Here is an 18427-nt window from a genome sequence, read left to right on the forward strand (position 1 = left end):
AAAATACATCATTTAAATCTTGCATTAGTATTTCCTTAAATCTCATTCTGTCATAAGCAGTATTACAATAGCCAATACCAGTATGAAAATATGGAGTGGGCTTCTTTCATTCTAAAATTGGTGTAATAATCTGACACAGCATCAGGATTCTGTGTAGATCAGCAGCAATAAGTCAAATAAGACACACATTAGGCATGGTTCATATAAATGTGTATCCCATTCTTCTCCTTCTCATTCAGAGTGAAATACTATAAGTCACCCTGGAGTATGCTCAGACATCTGCAGAGCCACAGTTTGCAGGTGTGGAAAGCATGTGTGGGTTTAGGGAAGCTGAGAGAAGACTGACAGGCAGATGCTTCTTCAGGGCTGGAGACTGGACTCTGATCCTCCTCCATCCACTGCAGTAATGCCTGGAGGAACAAAGATTTACTTTACAAAAAGAACAAAATAAGACAAGAGTTACATTTGCTTTCAACATTTACTGCCTCACCACACCAAAGCACTGGAAAAAATCTAAATCTTACTAAGTGTGTTTTTCTCATTTCTAGTCAAAATATCTCATCACACTTAAAATAAGACATAACCACCTAAAGAGTAACTTTTCAGTGAGATATAAGAACTTATTTTTAGACAATAGATCTTGAAAATCTTATTTCAAGAAATCTTACCAAGATAATTTTCACTTGTTCCATTGTCAGATTTTTTTTTTTGCTTGAATTAAGCTTAAAAAAAAAAAAAAAAATCTTGAATTAAGAAAAAAATCTGCCAGTGGAAAAAGTGAAAATTATCTTGGTAAGATTTCTTGAAATGAGATTTTCAAGATCTATTGTCTAAAAATAAGTTCTTATATCTCACTGAAAAGTTACTCTTTAGGTGGTTATGTCTTATTTTAAGTGTGATGAGATATTTTGACTAGAAATGAGAAAAATACACTTGGTATGATTTTGTTTCTTGCAGTGAGATATAAATCAGTCTGCTTTGAGGACTCCCTGTGCTCCCTGCCCAGGCATGTCATCCAAATGAGAACAGTTTCCATGAATTCACGGATATTGGTAGAAAGCAGAGACAGATCAATGAATGTCTATAGCACTGATAGAACCTTTCACAAACTGTCTGTATCAGCAGAATGTAGCTCTAATAGTAGCTGATATCAGACTTCTAAAATTAAATACATTGTCTCTGAAGGAAGAAAAATAGCTAAGAAATAAAATAAAATCACACTGTAAATCACCCAGGTTTTTAACAGTTTTCTGATGTTTTCACTTCAGATTTATCTGTTGCCTATTTCATTCATTTGGGTATTTATTAATATATTTAACATGTTCCGTTTAACAGCTCTCAGGTCCTTAATAAAGTCCAGAATTCATGTGTTGATATTGGTGTATTGACTGGCAGTCAGGATTGCTTTGACAGAACTGAATGACTGAGCAGGCTGAAACTGTACTGTCATTCCATTGAGTACACCATAACTGAAGTGTTTTGTCCTGTTTGAGTCTTACAGAATCTAATCTTGATATGTTGTCACAAATATGCACACAGAACATGGGTTCATCATCTAAAGGAGCATATTTCTTTCCCTTTCTTTCTTTTTTTTTTTTTTTTTTACCTTGTATCTATCAGCAATCTTAAAGCCAATTGCGACTTGTAGCTTGCGAAGGCAGATGGGGCAAAAATCCAGGGGCCGACGATCTGACTCCTCCAGGTGGTTGGATCCTTGCATGACACAGTTTAACCACTGGCAATGCCTTATTCCAAACATATGACCGATCTCATGGGTCATTGTCTAGAAACAAAGGTTACAAAACATGAGGGTCTGTTAACCTGAAAAAACCAGCAATATTGATTATTTTTAAATCAGTAGTTTTGATACTGTTAGAGTGACCTTTGGTGAGACTGTTAGTAGGGTCATAGTACCAAAACAGATTGAGTGGAGGAGCATGTTTGTTTGCAACCTTGCATGATCGAAGCAGCAGAGTGCTGGTGATGGGGGGAGTATAATATCCATCAAACACAGAGTAGTCCCCTTTCTTTGGTTTAAGATGTTTTCTTAGTCTTCCAGCATAATTTCTGGTGTAAAAGTTGTCATCATATCGGGCAAAGCTGAAAACACCCATCCCTGCACACAGTTGAGAGACAACTGTAAAGATATAGTGAATAAAAATCTATTCTGGAGTCTAATGTGTTTCACTTTAGCACCATCTTGTGGCTAATGCATATCAGTTATTGTACTTCTACTGACTCTGTTTCTCTTCTGATATATTTTTGTGATTATTTATTCATTTATTTAGTTTTATTATTATTTTTGGTTGTATTTTTTATATATTCTTATTAATGCTGACACAGTACATGCAACTTGTTTTGAGGTAGCATAGATTGGACATCCATGCTGCTGAAAAAAAAAAGAGAGAAATTGATATAAAGTAGGACAAAATCTTTTAGATATTATGTTAAACTATGCTGAAAAAAAATTGGAGTAAAATATTGAAGAAAAAAAAAGACAAGACACCCATGCTACTTACAGAACAAGTTGCATATTGATAGTGATGTTGTAAACTCTCACCCATACTCAGAGACGCTTGTCCAAAGACGAAGTTCCAGGAGTCTTTGGGGTAAAGGTCAATCATAGTGATCCCAACAATACAAAAAGCATCCTTTGGTTTCCTGTTGCCCAAGAATCGCAGCAGGTCTCCTGAATTTGAGAGAAAAAGTTATGACAAATGACTGTTGTTGACAAACCCATTTTACATAGCTACATACAACATTACACTTCTGAGTAAGTTAATGGAAAGTGACCATTAAAAAGTCAAATCATCATCTTACCGGTGAGAATCTGAAGGTTGTACGAGTTACTGTTAAGCCTGAAAGAGCATCCTGTTTCAGCGACAGTAACCGCTGGCAACAACTTGACAGTGAGCCCGTAGAAGAAAGCCTGGCAGTATGCTCTGAGCCACTCCACATACTGGTCTGTCTGGGCCCCCGCCTCCCCAAACGAACCTAAATGTTAGATGAAGCGTTAAAGGTGTCCAACAATGGGATGTCTGCATTTAGTGTGCTATCATAAAAACAACAGTATACATCAATACACAAGCCTCATTTATCTTTATAGCCCATAATATTGCTTGAATATGGTTTGTTGATGGTCATGCTGGCATATCTGCTCCTGTGACGTGATAGGAATTTCCCAACGCGCTAACACAAACTACACAGATACAGAATACACAAGTACGACTCACCAATGGTCTGAATATAAATAGTGTTCTGACTGGTGCTGGGGGTCTTGCGATAAGGATCTTTGTAGAAGCTCTCAAAGTCCTGAGGCTCCTCGGGGTGAGCGGGAATCCAGTCTGAGTCTGAATGCACAGTGATGTACTGGAAAAGGGAACCCTGCTGCCCTGCATGGAACCCCTCCTCCAGAAGACGCTGCTCCTCTTTTGTGTACTTCTTGTAAAGTTCAGCCAAGTCCTTATGTTTAGATATCAAAGCTTTTTGCAGCGTCTCCACTGAGTGCTGGATTACCTTCATCTACAGGAAACAGACCACAGTTAAACAGACAACAGTTATAAAACACAGCCTGCTATACAAAGATATTGAGTTTAGCATCAGAGGAGAAATTAGAAAACAAGAAATTATTAAAATTTAAGAAGGCAGATCATTTTGACTTGTATTTTTTAATGACAGAATCTGATTAATGGGTCTACATTATACCCACAAGTTTATATAAGTGTCACATGTCGTTACCATGGACTTCAACTTGAGCTGAGCAAGAGGAGACTCAACTAACCAGATCAAATGTCTAAAACATAACAAAAACATGAATCTTTGTTGGAGTTATCAAATGTAAAAGTGCTGTAAGTTTCAGCTAAAAATTCTAAACAGATCACTAATTCCAGTCCTGTGCAAAATATATTGTTTCTGTGTCTACTGCTTTATACTCAAATAAGCAGTTGCTGACCACGACCCTCTCCTCTCAGTCCTATGGATAAAATCATGCCCTAATGATTGGTTTAATGAATCTTGTGAATCTGGAGTTCTGAATGAAGGCTGTGACTTCAGAGTTTAGACATAAAAAAAGAGGAGACTGAACTCAAAACAGGTGGTTTTTGGCCCATGTAAAATATATACAGCATTGTCCAAAAGTCTTAGACCAACATTAGGTGTTTTGGTTTAGTAAAGTTATAATAACGACACACGTGCATTTCTCAATCTCTGCATTAAGATACAATCTGGATATATGTGAAGTATGTACAGCAGTAAAAATAAAAAGTTTCAGAGAAAAAAACAACTGTTATAAACCACAGTGGTTGTATTTAGTGTGACCTCCCTTTGCGCTTAACATGTCTTTACCCCTTTTGCTCAGACCATATGAGATTTATTGCATTCATTTTCTGTTGTTTTACACCTGGTTTCATTCAACACATGTCAGATGTTTCTAATCGTTTGTGCTGCTTCTTGTCATTGGGTCAGGGGTCACACTAAATAATGACTTTATTCTTTAGAACCCATTTAGTTCAGTTCTTTGTGGGTCTTTTAAGGCTGTGCTCAGATTTGGTGTACATATATCTGAAGAAAAGAGAATGAGAAACAAATATGTATACTCATTAAAACACTACAAAAACAACAAACCTATAGGTGACCTAAAACTTTTGCACAGCACTGTATATTTTATCTGAGTGAAACTTTTGATATGTTGTTTACAGAACCCCCAGACCTGCTTTATAATACTAGAGAAAGGACAACTGTACTGTTCACAATATCTATGTCTACTTAATTAAATGATAAAAACAGCTGTTATAATAATAATATTCACTGACAAATGGATTGATTGTTACAGCATGGCTATGCTGGTTTGCCATCAGCTTATTTATTACACCAGCACTTCTCACCTTTGACCCAGCTACACCAATTTAGTCTGGTCTCCAGATAACAGCCTAATAGTAGGTAAATCAAACATGAGTAGCCAAATCTACAAATTATTTATCTTTGCAGCAACCAGGAAGTAGCAGGGTGAAAGCAAAAAAAATCTACACCCCCAAGCCATAACATTCTGACCACTGACAGGCACAGTGGCATTAATATTGATTATCTTCTTAAAGATTCTTAAAGATTCATAAAGTACGCACTACATTAAAAAGTTTCTGTATCACCATTTATGGAGTAAAACTGTGGAACAAATTGTGTGCAGAGATAAAACAAATATCAAACATAATTCAGTTTAAAAAAAGATATAAAGAATTGATTCTTGAGAGGTACAGTATTTAATAATGACACTGAGGCCTGTTTGTTTATTAATGATGTTGTACTGATAAATATGCTGTAATTATTGAAGAAAATGGTTGATTTGTTGAGTCTGTTTGTATGACTGTACTGACATGAACAGACTGTTATGGATAATTCAGTTACCGCATTATGGATTGTTGTGGTTCGATGCTAAAATTAGGGAAATAGTATTGTTTGATTGTTGTATTAAGGTAATGATAAAGGTGTAAAAGCACTGAGGGGTAGGATTAAATAAGTTCATACTTCTTCCTACTCCTTTTTGACCATGCAATATTCAGACTTGCATGTGCTTGAAGATAGATTCTGTCCATTTAAATGTTATTTTGTTTATGCCTTAATTTGCTTTGTTTTGTTTTATTTTTCTTTGCATGTTCGAAATATATAAAATAAATAAAATGGAAAAAAAAGAAAAAAAAGAAAATCTTATTACAGTGGGACCTGTCAATAGGTGGATATATTAGGCATCGAGTGAACATTTAGTCCTTGAAGTTGTGTTAGAAACAGCAAAATGGACAAGAATAGGGATCTGAGCAACATTAACAAGGGAGAGATTGTGATGTCAAATCACTGGGCCAGAGTATCTCCAGATCTTGTTCATTCCCAGTGTAAAGTGGTTAGGACCTACCAAAAGTATCTACAGAAAAAACAATGGAGCATCTATGGGAGCAAAACATTATTAACACCTGTCCTATTGTGTAGCTTCCCCTTTTTCCACAAAAACAGCTCTGACCCGAGGCCTAGACTCCATCAGACCTCCGAAGGTGTGCTGTGGTGTCTGGACCAAGATGTTATCAGCAGATCCCTGAAGCCCAGGAAGCTAAGAGGTGGACCTACATGGAACAGACACAAAACAACATCTGACACTGAAACAAACTTGTGAACAGAGACAATATTCAAAAGTCAATATTATTACCATTTTTCCTGTCAGTGGTTATAATATTACGGCGGATCGGTGCATGTCAGTAACGATTAAGTGCGTGCAACTTCAAATAGCAGGCGATATGCATGTAGCATCAGCGGTAGAATGAGGTTTTGAAACATAGACAGGCAGTGAATACATGAAATTTTCGTGTACCTGGTTATTGTAACACTTCAGTTCGACCAAAGGCAAAGTCCTTCTCAATAAAAGGTCTTCTATGACAAAAATATATCTACTTGACAAAAATATAAGATAAAAATGTCAGTTTCGTTGCCCGAAGTTCACGTTAATATTGATACCGGAAATGGTTTTGGTTTTTGTGGTACCGTGTAAACAGAGGGGCGGAGCTATTGACTGAGGGGAGCAGCAAACACTCACGCGCCGCTACATGACACACTCCGAGACGTTTAAGTATCACCTATTCTACTTCTGGCGACGAAAAATGTATGTATGTTTTAGCATTTCGTTGTTTGGTTCACTGTTTTAGAGGGCTGTGAAGTACAGGGAATGGTTAACCCTGTTTAACGGAAAGTGAAGGGGTTACGAAAGCGGAAGAACTTGGAGTTAGCATAGGGCACAAGAAGTTAGCTTCATTAAGTAGGCTAGTTAGCTTGACAAATAGCCGGCAGAACGTTACAAGGCACCAGCTGCTAGCGGATTAGCCTGTTTCTGCTGCTGTCATGCCTGGAGTTCCTCGAGATTTCACTGCAGGAACGAGAACACGTAACAGTTAGCAGCTAAGCAGGCGTCCAGCAGTAGCAGCAGCAGGCACTGACAACCGGCCGAGGCGCTGACCGGTCGTAACTAGCACCCCCACAGCTGCGGATTGGACTTCTCTGCGGCGACTAGTGCCCCTGAACATACTCGGTAGGAAATCCTGGAAATCCTTCTAAGATGAGATACGATGGAGCTTGTCACACGGAGGTTGTAAAATAAGGTAGAAGAGCTGTAACCCAGCCAAAGCTTTAATATAAGACATCGAAGTCCAGCTCATAAGGATTGTCAACCCTTTTTTCTGCCAAACAACATCCTTTAAGACTGAAGAAATGCTGACTGATAACAGGTAAGAGGATTTTTGGCATTTGGTAATCATCACTGGCTCATCCTTACATACTGTTTTCCATTTAATCATTGTGTCATTCAATATATCACACATTTTTAAGCATTTTACCCAAATCCAATGCACAATTTTAGTCTGATAACACAATTATCATATGAATAAATACCCATACCCTGTGTCTCCCAGCTCTAATTAGACTCTATTGAAAGTATGTTAATAGTGTAGTCTCATAATGAGAGTGCCACATGTCTGATCATGTAACTCTCTGAATGTGTGTTACTATTTTTGGTTCCTCTTCATGTTTTTTTCTTTCTGTCACTCTGCCTTTCTCCACCCAATCTCCCTCTCCCCCCTCCCTGTATCGTTTCTGTCACGCTATCTCCCTCACTGTCATGTTTCCTCTGCTTTTTCTCGGCTGTCTCAATACTGTCATTTTCCTCCCTATTTCTTCTGCTCAGGAAACGACATCGTAGTTGTGACAGTGAGGAGGATCAACAGCTGAGTCCTCAAGCCAAGAGGTCAGGTGGTGGTCCCTGCCTGCTTGTGTCAGATTTGGACTCCGAGGTGAGGGAATTAATCTTAACATTCAGCTTTAGAACATCTTGTGAGACTCACAGTAGGTTCACACAGTTTTCATCTATTGTGAGATGAAAGTTATTTCTTGGGGAGGTGATTAAGATTTCTGCTGATGTCACTAATGATGATGTCTTTCAGTTTTCTGCATAGTATAAAGCAGGTTGGCTGTAACGCATAGCAACCTAGTGCTGTGCATATAAATACACTCTGCACTGCATTTGCACACAGCGGCATTTGTAGAAAAACCTCAGCCGGTTTTACATCCACAGCCATTCGCATTCATTTGCCATATATGAGTAATTTGTAGCCAAGTCTGCAGTTCAAAGCTCATGTCTCATTCTGTATTTGCAGTCTTCCAGCAACGACAGCAGCAATGGGATCTGCAGTCCAGACAGAGCAATAGTGACCAGCACAAGTCCATGCACACACAGCCAGAACAACTGCATCTCTCAGTACTCTCTTAGCCCAAAGCCTGAAGACTCTGCCAGCTCTTTGCAGCATGGTTTCCATGGCGATAGCAGCAGTGTCTCCTACGACTACATCAACAGAGTCCTGAGGGAGGCGCACTTCAGCAGTCTGCAGACTAGAGGGCGCCCAGGCTCGACATGATGTAACCTTTGACCCTCTCCTGACCTTCTGCCCCTTGCCCATCAGTACTGACTGTGCTGGCACCGTCCTGGAAAAAGCCTCAAGTGACATACTTGGGTCAGGGGGGAAGGGGATGAAGGTCAGGGAGGTTTACAGATTTTTGGCACAAAGGCTCATCCCCACCATCTCACAATGTAACATTTGTCAAGACCATAAGCACATCCACCTTACCATGGCCCAGCCACTGTGGTTTTCTGTGCAGTATTGATGGGTATGTGTGTTTGTGAGTGTGTGTGCATGCACCCTGTGCACTTTATAAAGAGGTATCTGTCTCTTTACATGCGTGTGTTGATGCGTGGACATTTTCATTGGTGCTAATCACAAGATAAGTGTGATGATCCAAAGTGCTTGCATATTTAAATAAAGCTAAGCACTTTACTCTTCGTTTTGTTTACTCTCGACTGGGGAAGTCAGCCACATGTTTGTTTTTGTAAAGCAGGAGCTGTTGAAATCCCACTCACAAAGTCAGTCGACAAGCCAACAGATTTATTCCCATGAAGCCTTGTTAAACAGTCCAGTTAAATATCATTTTAAGGCCTCATTTATTTTCTTCAACCAAAGTGATATAAAGTTTAGAGTATACTGGACTTTGCACTTCCTTTCATTATCTAACGACAGTGTGTAAGGTTAGCGGGTTCAACCTGGTGGAACAGAAATTCTTCATGAGCCTCACCACCGAAGTCCAACCTGAGATTAGACGCTGGCTAATTATAGAGCGGTGAGCAGGCTCTGGAGTCTGCTGCATGGGCAGTGAGTGACATGTTCTACAAGAAGCAGCTCTCTAAATCAGTCTGTAATCAGTTGGTTATCTCCTGAATATCTTTACACAAAATGTGTATGTGTATGTCATAAGCCTTTCACCCATAATTGTTTATGGATGGTTTAATATGACCAGTACACTGTGTTGCAAATAAAATAAAAGTGAGGTGTAAAAGTGATAGTTACTCATAATCAATGTAATTTTCCAGATCATTTGACATTGAAATAAAGTGTTGCTGCAGTTTAAAATAATGTGACTTCACTTATCTTCAACATATTACAGACACTACGGTTATGTTCACACACAGGTAACAGTAGCCACGGTGTTGTGTTTTTGCCCATATGTGACTCAGACCTGTTTTTGTCAAACCTTAAAGCTGTACAGCAGTAAAATGCAACATATACATAATCCTCATATCGTTGCCGTCTGGCAGAAACCGCTGAAGTCCAGTTTTAGTCCTTTTTTTGTCATAAAATGATGCTATTAGTCTTCACGTTGGCTTAATGGTTTTTGAAATATTTACCAATGAAAAGTATTGAAAACAGCTTGTGACTACATCTCTTAACTCCATTCATTTATTTAGAATATACATTTTTTCCTGAAAAATAACCATTTTGGACATAAGAGGTTTTTGCCCGACAGCAACGATCTGTAACACAAAACGCTGATTATGTTACTGCATAGTGACTAGATAATGCTGATGTTACAGGTTTGTAATGCACATCTTTGACCTGTATTTTTACTGTGTGTATTATTTTTACTTAAGAAAACTGAATATTTTTAGAGCTGCTCTTGTTCCTGTTGTTCAGTTCACACTGGAATCTGATACTAGTTACACACAACACCAAACAAAATAAAATTATAGTTCAGACACATAGTTTGTTGCACTGCCTTGAGCAACACAGTTCATAACAGAAAGCTACTGTGAAAGTGAAGGTAATCTGCTTTTTATTTGGTGATGAGAGCAACTGTCAGCAGTTGTAGATATTTTGCATTATGTTGATTTCAATCCAGAGTTTTAATCAAACACAGTTCCAGACATGGTTATGCACACAGAATATCTCAGTAATACAATTCTCCATTAGTTCCCCATAAAATAGTATACACATGCACTCAACAGTCACTCTCATGATTATGATCCAATCAATACATGGTAGGCGGCATAAATAATTTGTAAACTAACACTCACAATGTTTATATTAACATTTAATAGTTCAGTACCAAAAAATAACGGAAGACCACTCTCAATTATGAGCTCATATGAAAAGCCATTGTAGTGCAAAGTACAATAGAGAGATTCTCCCTCAGAGGTTCAGGGTGTGCTGCAGAGGCATAAGAGTTGTTTCAACCACCTTAAAGGAATCCTGAGATCAAGCAACTGTTGATAATAACCGTATGTACTTGTGAAATACTGTTGAGATTCTAGACACCTCAGTTAACAAAAGCAGCAACATAACTCAGAAATGAATGAGCACTCAGCTGAAGGCTTGTTGAACAGACTCAACTGTGTCCATGCTTTTAATGCACTACAGTTGTGTGACTCCTTGATTCAAATGTGACATCTGAAGAGGAACCAAACACCAGACCAAACAGAAGGTGAATCAGCCATCTTACTACACTGATCTGGACGCAGAAAATGACAATAAAGCATCTAAGTCCTGCTCTTTCCTGTGGTCCATCACCGGACCTTTTTCATAAAAAAATGTGGACAGTTGTCAGAGGTGGAGACTAATCATTTTCTAATTCTGTTTGGATCACGCCATCTGATATAATATCATTATATCAATATTATATTCTGCAAATGTTCAGCAGTTGTATCAGACTGTGAGAATATACCAACAGAATGACTACATGCCCAAAACCTGTGTCGTGTGATGTCATTGTAGCTTTGCTGCAGCAGCTCTCCACATGGACACATGAGGTGATTTTCACCTCTTTTAATACATTTTCAACTATTGTAAAATATCTTAAATATGCAGAGACAGGAGAGGCATTCCACTGAGCAGCTTCACATACATATAAACATAACTGATCCCTCAGGGAAAATGGCAAAGGAGACACAGGATCTACAGTAACATTCAGTCGTCCACTGCAGTTGCTTCTCTGGTTGGAAAGAAATACTTTCCATTTTCTATTTTATTGTTTTTGCAAAAAACTGCACATTTCTTCAACTCAAAAAAAATATTTGATGGGTAATTAATGGCATGGTTTGTCTCACCAGTGACTACTGTACTTTTTTTTTTTCTTTTCAGACCCTGCCTCAAAGGAGATACTTCATGACATCATTTGTTTAAATATATAAGTTCCATCTCTAAAAAAAAAAAAAGTCAGTTGTCAAAAGTTGAGAAATGAGAAGGCAGATACAGGCTGGCTGCTATCAGACACAACTGTGTCATTTGCTGTTTTACTGATACAAGGCTGAGGTGAGTCCACAGGACTGACAGAGTTTTGTTCATCTTGATTCTCAGTTAAACTTCCGTCCATCATGTCAAACTCTGTCTGAGATGTTTCACAGAGAGGCCTGTCGCACAGTGGCCTCCCCTTGGTCACCAGCTCCATACCACTAAACAATGACAGTCTGCTCAGACAGGGCTGAGCGCTCTGATGCCCAGACGATGTGGGAGGGCCCCCGTCTGCAATAAGCTCTGGATCTTCACCGCCAACGTCCATCTCAGCAGTCCTGACAGGATCTACTCTCTGAAGGGGAGGAAGGCTTTCATTTACAGAGCACAATGTGTGATTGAGGGGGTGTGTGGCACATGTGGATAAGGTGTCGGTCTGTGACGCCTTCAGCTGATGATGGTTGGAGTTGGTGCTATCAGCAGAGTGAGCTCGAAGCAAAGGGTTTGAGTATGTTGACATGGACGATGGGTCATTTGTTGCCCGATGACTGCCGTTCGTTGCATCCTGCCTGGGTGTGTGCAGAGGTCCTTGCATCAGAGCCTCAAACTGTCTCAAGATCTGTTCAAAGGAGATAAGGAAGAAAAACTTGTAACTCGTCTCTTCCTCTGTATCGCTCTCACCACATCATTCTTTCATTTACCTTCGTGGCCTTGTTTGCTGCAGGTTCCGGAGGCCCCTCGCTCAGCTGATGAAGCCTACGGTGTGTAGCTGCAAACATTTGTTCCAAAGAGAGGAGGTCAGTGGTCATGAGGCATGCTACAGCACACAGTGTCCGCTGCAGGGTTGGAGATACACAAATATAATAGTTTAAGTACAAACACCAGAAAGAAAACTAGTGTCTTCAGTGAAAGCTCAGTGGCTGTTACCATTTTAACAGTGCTCGAGGGATCTTGAAGTTTGCTTGACAGCAGTTCCACCACAACTTCGCAGTTAAGAATGGAGCATCTGATTGAAAAAGACAGAAATTAGGCCACAACTACGAATGATTACACACTCTAACACTGGGGTTTCCAAACTTTTTCAGCTCGAGATCCAAAATATAAATTCGGTGTCTCCACAGGACCCAAAGTTAACAGAAAAATATTACAAACTACCAAAACATCTACAGTTTTGAACAATGTTCCACCATAAAAACAATCAAATAGCTGTAGAGTAGAAAGTACAATATTTCCATCTCAAGTAGGATAAATCAGAAGCATTTTGGTAAAGTACAAGTCATATTTGTAACCTCTTAAATCATAGCGTTTTTACACATTTTACTGGTTGCCACAGTTGGTCACCTAAATGTGGATCCTGACCCTAAGTTTAGGAAAGGTCATTGTAATAAAAACCCTCCAAAAAGAAAAATAATGCATTATGTAATGGACAAACAAAACCCCTCATGTACTGACTCTTTGATGAAGTGCTGGCTCTCCTCTCTGGACAGAAAAACTCTGGAGCCCTCAATCAGTCTGTTAATGAGCGCCATCTCCTGGCCACAGTCTCCTAACTGCAAGGCTTCCACCCTTTAAATATCAAAAAAATGTGGAGAATGCATGATAATGAGAGGGTACCTTATGGTAGAAATGCACAGCAACAGACTTTTTTTATTTGTGCTTCTTACCGTTCTGACAGGTCTCCACTGCTCTCTCTGCTGGCCCCGGATTGACTCCCGGTACCGGCTGACTTGCTCCCCACAGAGGCCCTGCTGTGGGCTGCGATGTCCTGAGAAGAGTTGTGAGATGAGCTGTTGCCGCTGTCAGTCTCTTCCCATCCGCCTCCTACCTGTCCTGGACACCGCTGGGTCACTGTTGTAGAGTCAACACACAGTGGTTACAGCAAATTCACTGAATTTTAAGATTCAGATTCCAAGTACAACAAATAATTTGCCGCTTCTGCACTAATAAGTACTAATTAAACAATTCAAAGGCAAGTAATGTTTGTCAGAAACATCATATAAATATTTAGTGGAGGCCAGTACGAACAACAATCCACACTACATAAAATACAACAGTTACAGGTGACATGATGATATAAATGAATAGAAGAGTCTCAGAAGAATCTAACAGTCACTTAAAACTCTACATTTAGTAGCTAGGTAACAGAAACAATGAAGGAGGTGCTTTCTAACACTAGCCTGAGGGCACTGCAGTGAATCCACTGCCCAGAACACGGTCAGATTGCTTAATCATTCCTTTTCCTTCACAGGCCTCTTGTTTCTCCCAAAGGGAGTATGAGTCTCTGTTTGACTCCAAATATATAGAAGCATTACAACTGTTCCTGTCCTTTGCAGACCACACATTGAATCAGCAAGTAAAGGAGAATGTTAAAAACTTTCAATGAATTTCTGTGCCAAACTGTGTCGGAGCCACAAAAAAACATTTGTGTAAGTTTGTGTACTGAGTGAATTCATTGTCCACACTTCACTCTGTGTTTTAAATCAGCTTTGAACTAAGAGTGTATAACTGTTCATATGTACTCATGTGTCAACAGTCTCATCATTTGATAAAAGCTGCATTTTCAAAAACGTAAGACCTCAGATCATATTTTCTAATCTTAATTCTGATGTCAGACCTTTTGGTCTGTGAGCCGGTAGGTTGTAGGCACATGCTGGCACTGCCACCTCTATAGGTGCCGTTGGAGCCACAACCGCTCTGTAATGGTTGTCATGGAGACGGATGCCCTGGTGCTCAGTTGGGGGAAGAACCGCACTGGCTACCACCTCTGCGGCCTTCTGGATTTTATCCAGTAGAGAGTCACTGCCGGCTGAGGGGCCAAAGTACAGACATGAAGTTACAGAATATTGCACAAAAGTCCAACTGATTTCATTGTGTGTGGAGATTGTGGTGGGGGTCACGCACCTGTTCCCTGCTTCCCTGGACTGTATCCAAAGCCCTGCATTCCTGACCTGTGGGAAGCTGCTGAACCCATACCTGAGCAGGAGGCAACAGAAACCCCTTTGTACTCATGACTTTGACAACCATATAACAGCACTTTTTTTTAGATTAATGCTTATCTTAAGTTTTATTTACAACCTCACTTTAAGTCGATCTATCAGGGAATTTCAAGGTATACCAAAATTAATTATTGTGACCGGGCTTGTTTCTAAGTTTATCCAATCAAAACCCTAAATAACATTCACTGCCAAGTGTTACATGTGCTTGTTATCATTAACTTTATCTTCGATGCATCCACTCATCATCGACTCAATACCTTCAAATTTAACACAAACATTCACTTGGTCTCAACAATGGGCTTGAAACATTTTGGTGCCTGAAGGTCAACGGTCAAGGATGCTGTGACCTCAAATCTGTCCATTCTTATGACTGTGATATCTCAGGAACACCTTGAGGTAATTTCTTCAACTCCACCACAAATATTCACTTGGACTCAAGGAGGAACCAAATTTATTTTGGTGGCCGAAGGTCAAGGCCAATGTGCATGGTTGACACTTGTCAGGTATCTCTTACTAAAATCTTTGTCACTGCTAGTAACAACAAAAACTACATGAACAGATTCTGATTTCAGGATAGGGGATGTATCTGAATGAACTTACTCACCCATTGTTGGGGGGGCAAGTGAAATTGGGGTGATGTTGCTCTTGCTGGAAATTGTTTCTGTAAAAAGCAGCCTAGCCACCTCCTGCAAATGTAAAGTTAAAACCTGAATGCTTGTCTTAAAATCATAGACATATAATTGACTTGATAAAAAATATGTGCCAATTAAATACAAAGTTGATCTCACCTGTGCTGTATTCCTCACTTTCTGGTACAAAGCTGTGCCATGGATGGGATCAGGTGGGCCACTGTAAACTTTTGTTTGAAACAGAAACAACCAGAGGCATACGGGTTGACTACTCAGTTGATAGTGGTGCCATTCAGAGTTCTGAGTGTTACTGTGAATGAAGAGCACAAGTGGCTATTCTTGTCTGACCTGATGCCTGCTGGATGAAAGTTGAGTTCCTTCGGAGTTCTGTGAGGAAATGATTTGAGCCATGGCCACAGAGGTGGACAAAAATCTTTAGCACCTGGAACACCAGAAGCATCAACAGCCACATGACCATACCAGTGCACATCTTGTTTCATATTACACACATTATCTTGAGTCTTTACACTGCTGTTACCTTGAGTTTGACATGACAGGATTCCACCTGCAGCCTCTCCAGAAGGTACTCCAACAGACACTGACCACATCCTGAGGACTCATGGGAGATTTCTACAGTGTCATGACAGTTAAGGAATAGACCACATCTTAAAGGCTACAACAATATTATAACAATTTCCTTCAACTTTTCTTCAAATAAGGGAATTACATATGTCATGACAGCCAGCATTTTATATTTATAATGTACAGGGACGAACAGGAGTACAGGATACTACCAATTTCTTGGAAAAGGTAGCCAGGACAAGGATTTTCATCATCTGCTGTGGCCTTCATCAGAGTCGGCACCTTTAGTGGATAGAACAAAATGACACACAACTTTGACATTAAACCTACATACTCTAAAATGAAACAAGGGGCTCTACTTCATGTGAATGGCAACTATCAGACCACAGTTAATTTTTAACTTGCACCGTTGAAACACTACCTACTGGCACGGAAAAAAAGTTATCGTGATGGCACTGCTATGTCTGACTGCCAGTGTTGGATAAACAGGAGTTGAACACCTTTCTGGGGGTTATACCTATGCGAAAACAAGCTGGCATGTGACAGGAATTTACCTAAATTGTTTCTTCATGATGTTAGCTAGCAGGCTACCAGCAAGCTAACCATAGCAAGACATGACAGTTTCAAACAGGCACATTAACGCTTCGTCGCACTGGTCTTGATTTATTCAGCAGTTTATTATTTTTATGACTGATATGACTCTAAACATTGCTTACTTTCTGAAGAAAAGCCAGTCGCTCCATAAATGTTGCCATGATTTAGCAATCCTGGCTGCGGGTTACTCATCTTCTTCTTGGGGCTACGAGGGGAAGGCGGAGCTAGAGGTGACAGCTAGCCAATCACAGAGAACTAAGGACTACCGCTGAATGCTATTGGTGTTCTTGTGAGGTTCAACGTGGAATAACACGCAATCAACTCCAGGAAAAATTTTGCTGACATTTTGATGGACACGGAGTTGAACCAATCACATTTTAGTACACTGCTCCAACCGTTTCCGTGATGACAGGGTCAACAACATGGCGCTGTCCATGGTTTATGAAATTCCTCGTTTGTTCGTTGATATGTGTGTTTTAGTCTAAAGCTTTATTCGCTTAAGAACTTGTGAAGCAGTGTTTGTTAATAAAACACCCATTGGGTTCGTCAGAAACATAAACAGTTCTAAGAGCTTCACCATGTCTGGCTCAAATGTTTGGAGTCGCAGCCGGGAGAAGATGAGACTTTTCCCCGAACTTTTTGCACAGTGTACGATGGAGGTGAGTCCAGACTGAGGGTTACTGTGGGGAATTTTCATATTTTATTGGAAATACAGAAACTTAATTAGTTGAACATCTTAAAATAGTCCACTTAAACTACATGTAGCCTGTAGTTAGCTTAGCTTTATTGTGGCATGTACATCTTACAATCAGAAATGCCCTTTTCAGTTCATTCATGATTTGCTTAACACATAAAATTTAATCAAATTACAGGATCAGAGTAATTTAGCATCATATTCTTTTGCATCCAGTTTTAGCTAAATGTACAGCTGTATTGCATCCCAATTCTATTACAAATATTTTTATTTGTATTACACTGGTTGTTACTTAATATTTATTTTTTAATATATCAGACCAAGTACAAAGCTTTAAAATGAGGAGATGCATATTCCTAAATTCTCTCATTACATTAGTTGTGAAGCACAGTTAGGTGAATGTGTGACCACTCTATAAGTGAGAAGCAGAGAAACGGATATTCCACTTAGACATAGTGCTTCCTCATATTTAATGTCACATCTAATGTGCAACAGGGGATCCTTGTTAGAAGGTGAATGAATGAAAGGAATCGAGACTAATGTATGATATCACCACCATCAAACACCAGATTTTTTTTTTCCCCCATAAAAACACAGTCGCATTAACCATCTTGGCTTGCTTTTCCTCCTTGTGATCCAGGCAACGGCGTATGGGAAGTGTGTGGCAGCTACCACAACCAGCAGACAGGAGTTAAAGAAGGACTTGTGTGTCAAGGAGTTTGAGGCACTCAAGACCTGCTTTGTAAATGCAGTGAGTAGTAACATCGGGAGCTCTCAGACTGGCCCCTTTGTCATGGAGATAGCTGCTCATACTTTTTAAACACACCATTTTCTTTCAGGCCAAGAAAAAAGGCAGATGAATGGGAACCATCCTGGAGGAAAATGGACCTGACGTAAGAATCAACGGTGTGGATGCTATTGGAAAAGATATTTATAAGCTCTGCGATCTTTGGTGTTAACTGAATGTGTGTTGTGTGCAGAGGTGGGTAACTCTGCTCCAGAGTAGAAGTTCTACCCACATATTTGTTCCAACCATTCACTAAACCAGCCTATTTTGATGAGCACAACTCATCCTTCAGGTAGAAGGGATAATAAGTGGAATCACCTGTGTTAAGTGAACCGGTAGAAACAATACATGGCAAGACTTTTTCTCTTTGAAGCTAGGATTCCCCATCTCTGGTTGTGGGCTTTTTCATGACTTCCAAATGCAGTGACACAAAGCCATATTTATACATTCATAAAACTGTTTCTTTTTCTATGTAATATCATAATGTATATAATTACATAATAATTGTGTTATGTACGGATGTGAATAAACTATGTTTTTCATGTTTATTGGAATGCACTCCA

The 18427-nt window shown here is 39.6% G+C and overlaps 4 protein-coding genes across 6 annotated transcripts; 2 read left to right on the forward strand and 2 right to left on the reverse strand.

Annotated features, from left to right (window-relative positions):
• Positions 1–28: 28 nt before the first annotated feature.
• Positions 29–6531, reverse strand: amz2 (archaelysin family metallopeptidase 2). 3 transcript variants are annotated; one of them, XM_030121709.1, is made up of 8 exons: positions 6353–6531; positions 5961–6107; positions 3234–3522; positions 2821–2994; positions 2561–2689; positions 1953–2116; positions 1607–1783; positions 29–410 (listed from the first exon to the last, which is right to left on the reverse strand). In XM_030121709.1, the coding sequence occupies exons 3-8, from the start codon at positions 3520–3522 to the stop codon at positions 249–251; spliced, it is 1095 nt and encodes a 364-aa protein (XP_029977569.1). In that variant the 5' UTR covers positions 5961–6107; positions 6353–6531; the 3' UTR covers positions 29–248. The 3 variants fall into 3 exon arrangements, with proteins under 3 accessions (XP_029977569.1, XP_029977570.1, XP_029977572.1); XM_030121710.1 differs by lacking the exon at positions 5961–6107; XM_030121712.1 differs by lacking the exons at positions 5961–6107; positions 6353–6531 and adding an exon at positions 4294–4312.
• Positions 6532–6558: 27 nt separating this feature from the next.
• Positions 6559–9484, forward strand: si:dkey-21c1.1 (protein FAM104A-like). Its single transcript, XM_030121713.1, has 3 exons — positions 6559–7259; positions 7715–7820; positions 8184–9484. Exons 1-3 carry the CDS (start codon positions 7243–7245, stop codon positions 8439–8441), a joined length of 381 nt encoding a protein of 126 aa, XP_029977573.1. The 5' UTR covers positions 6559–7242; the 3' UTR covers positions 8442–9484.
• A 685-nt stretch (positions 9485–10169) lies between these two features.
• On the reverse strand, positions 10170–16613 carry tepsin (TEPSIN adaptor related protein complex 4 accessory protein). Its single transcript, XM_030121702.1, has 13 exons — positions 16506–16613; positions 15999–16071; positions 15746–15837; positions 15556–15649; positions 15367–15434; positions 15183–15264; positions 14484–14555; positions 14197–14388; positions 13247–13430; positions 13035–13148; positions 12510–12588; positions 12284–12418; positions 10170–12201 (listed from the first exon to the last, which is right to left on the reverse strand). The coding sequence occupies exons 1-13, from the start codon at positions 16542–16544 to the stop codon at positions 11575–11577; spliced, it is 1851 nt and encodes a 616-aa protein (XP_029977562.1). The 5' UTR covers positions 16545–16613; the 3' UTR covers positions 10170–11574.
• Positions 16614–16784: 171 nt separating this feature from the next.
• Positions 16785–18427, forward strand: ndufaf8 (NADH:ubiquinone oxidoreductase complex assembly factor 8). Its single transcript, XM_030121714.1, has 3 exons — positions 16785–17042; positions 17718–17828; positions 17917–18427. The coding sequence occupies exons 1-3, from the start codon at positions 16962–16964 to the stop codon at positions 17935–17937; spliced, it is 213 nt and encodes a 70-aa protein (XP_029977574.1). The 5' UTR covers positions 16785–16961; the 3' UTR covers positions 17938–18427.

The sequence above is a fragment of the Sphaeramia orbicularis genome, chromosome 19 (assembly GCF_902148855.1).
Source record: "Sphaeramia orbicularis chromosome 19, fSphaOr1.1, whole genome shotgun sequence".
NCBI lineage: Eukaryota > Metazoa > Chordata > Actinopteri > Kurtiformes > Apogonidae > Sphaeramia > Sphaeramia orbicularis.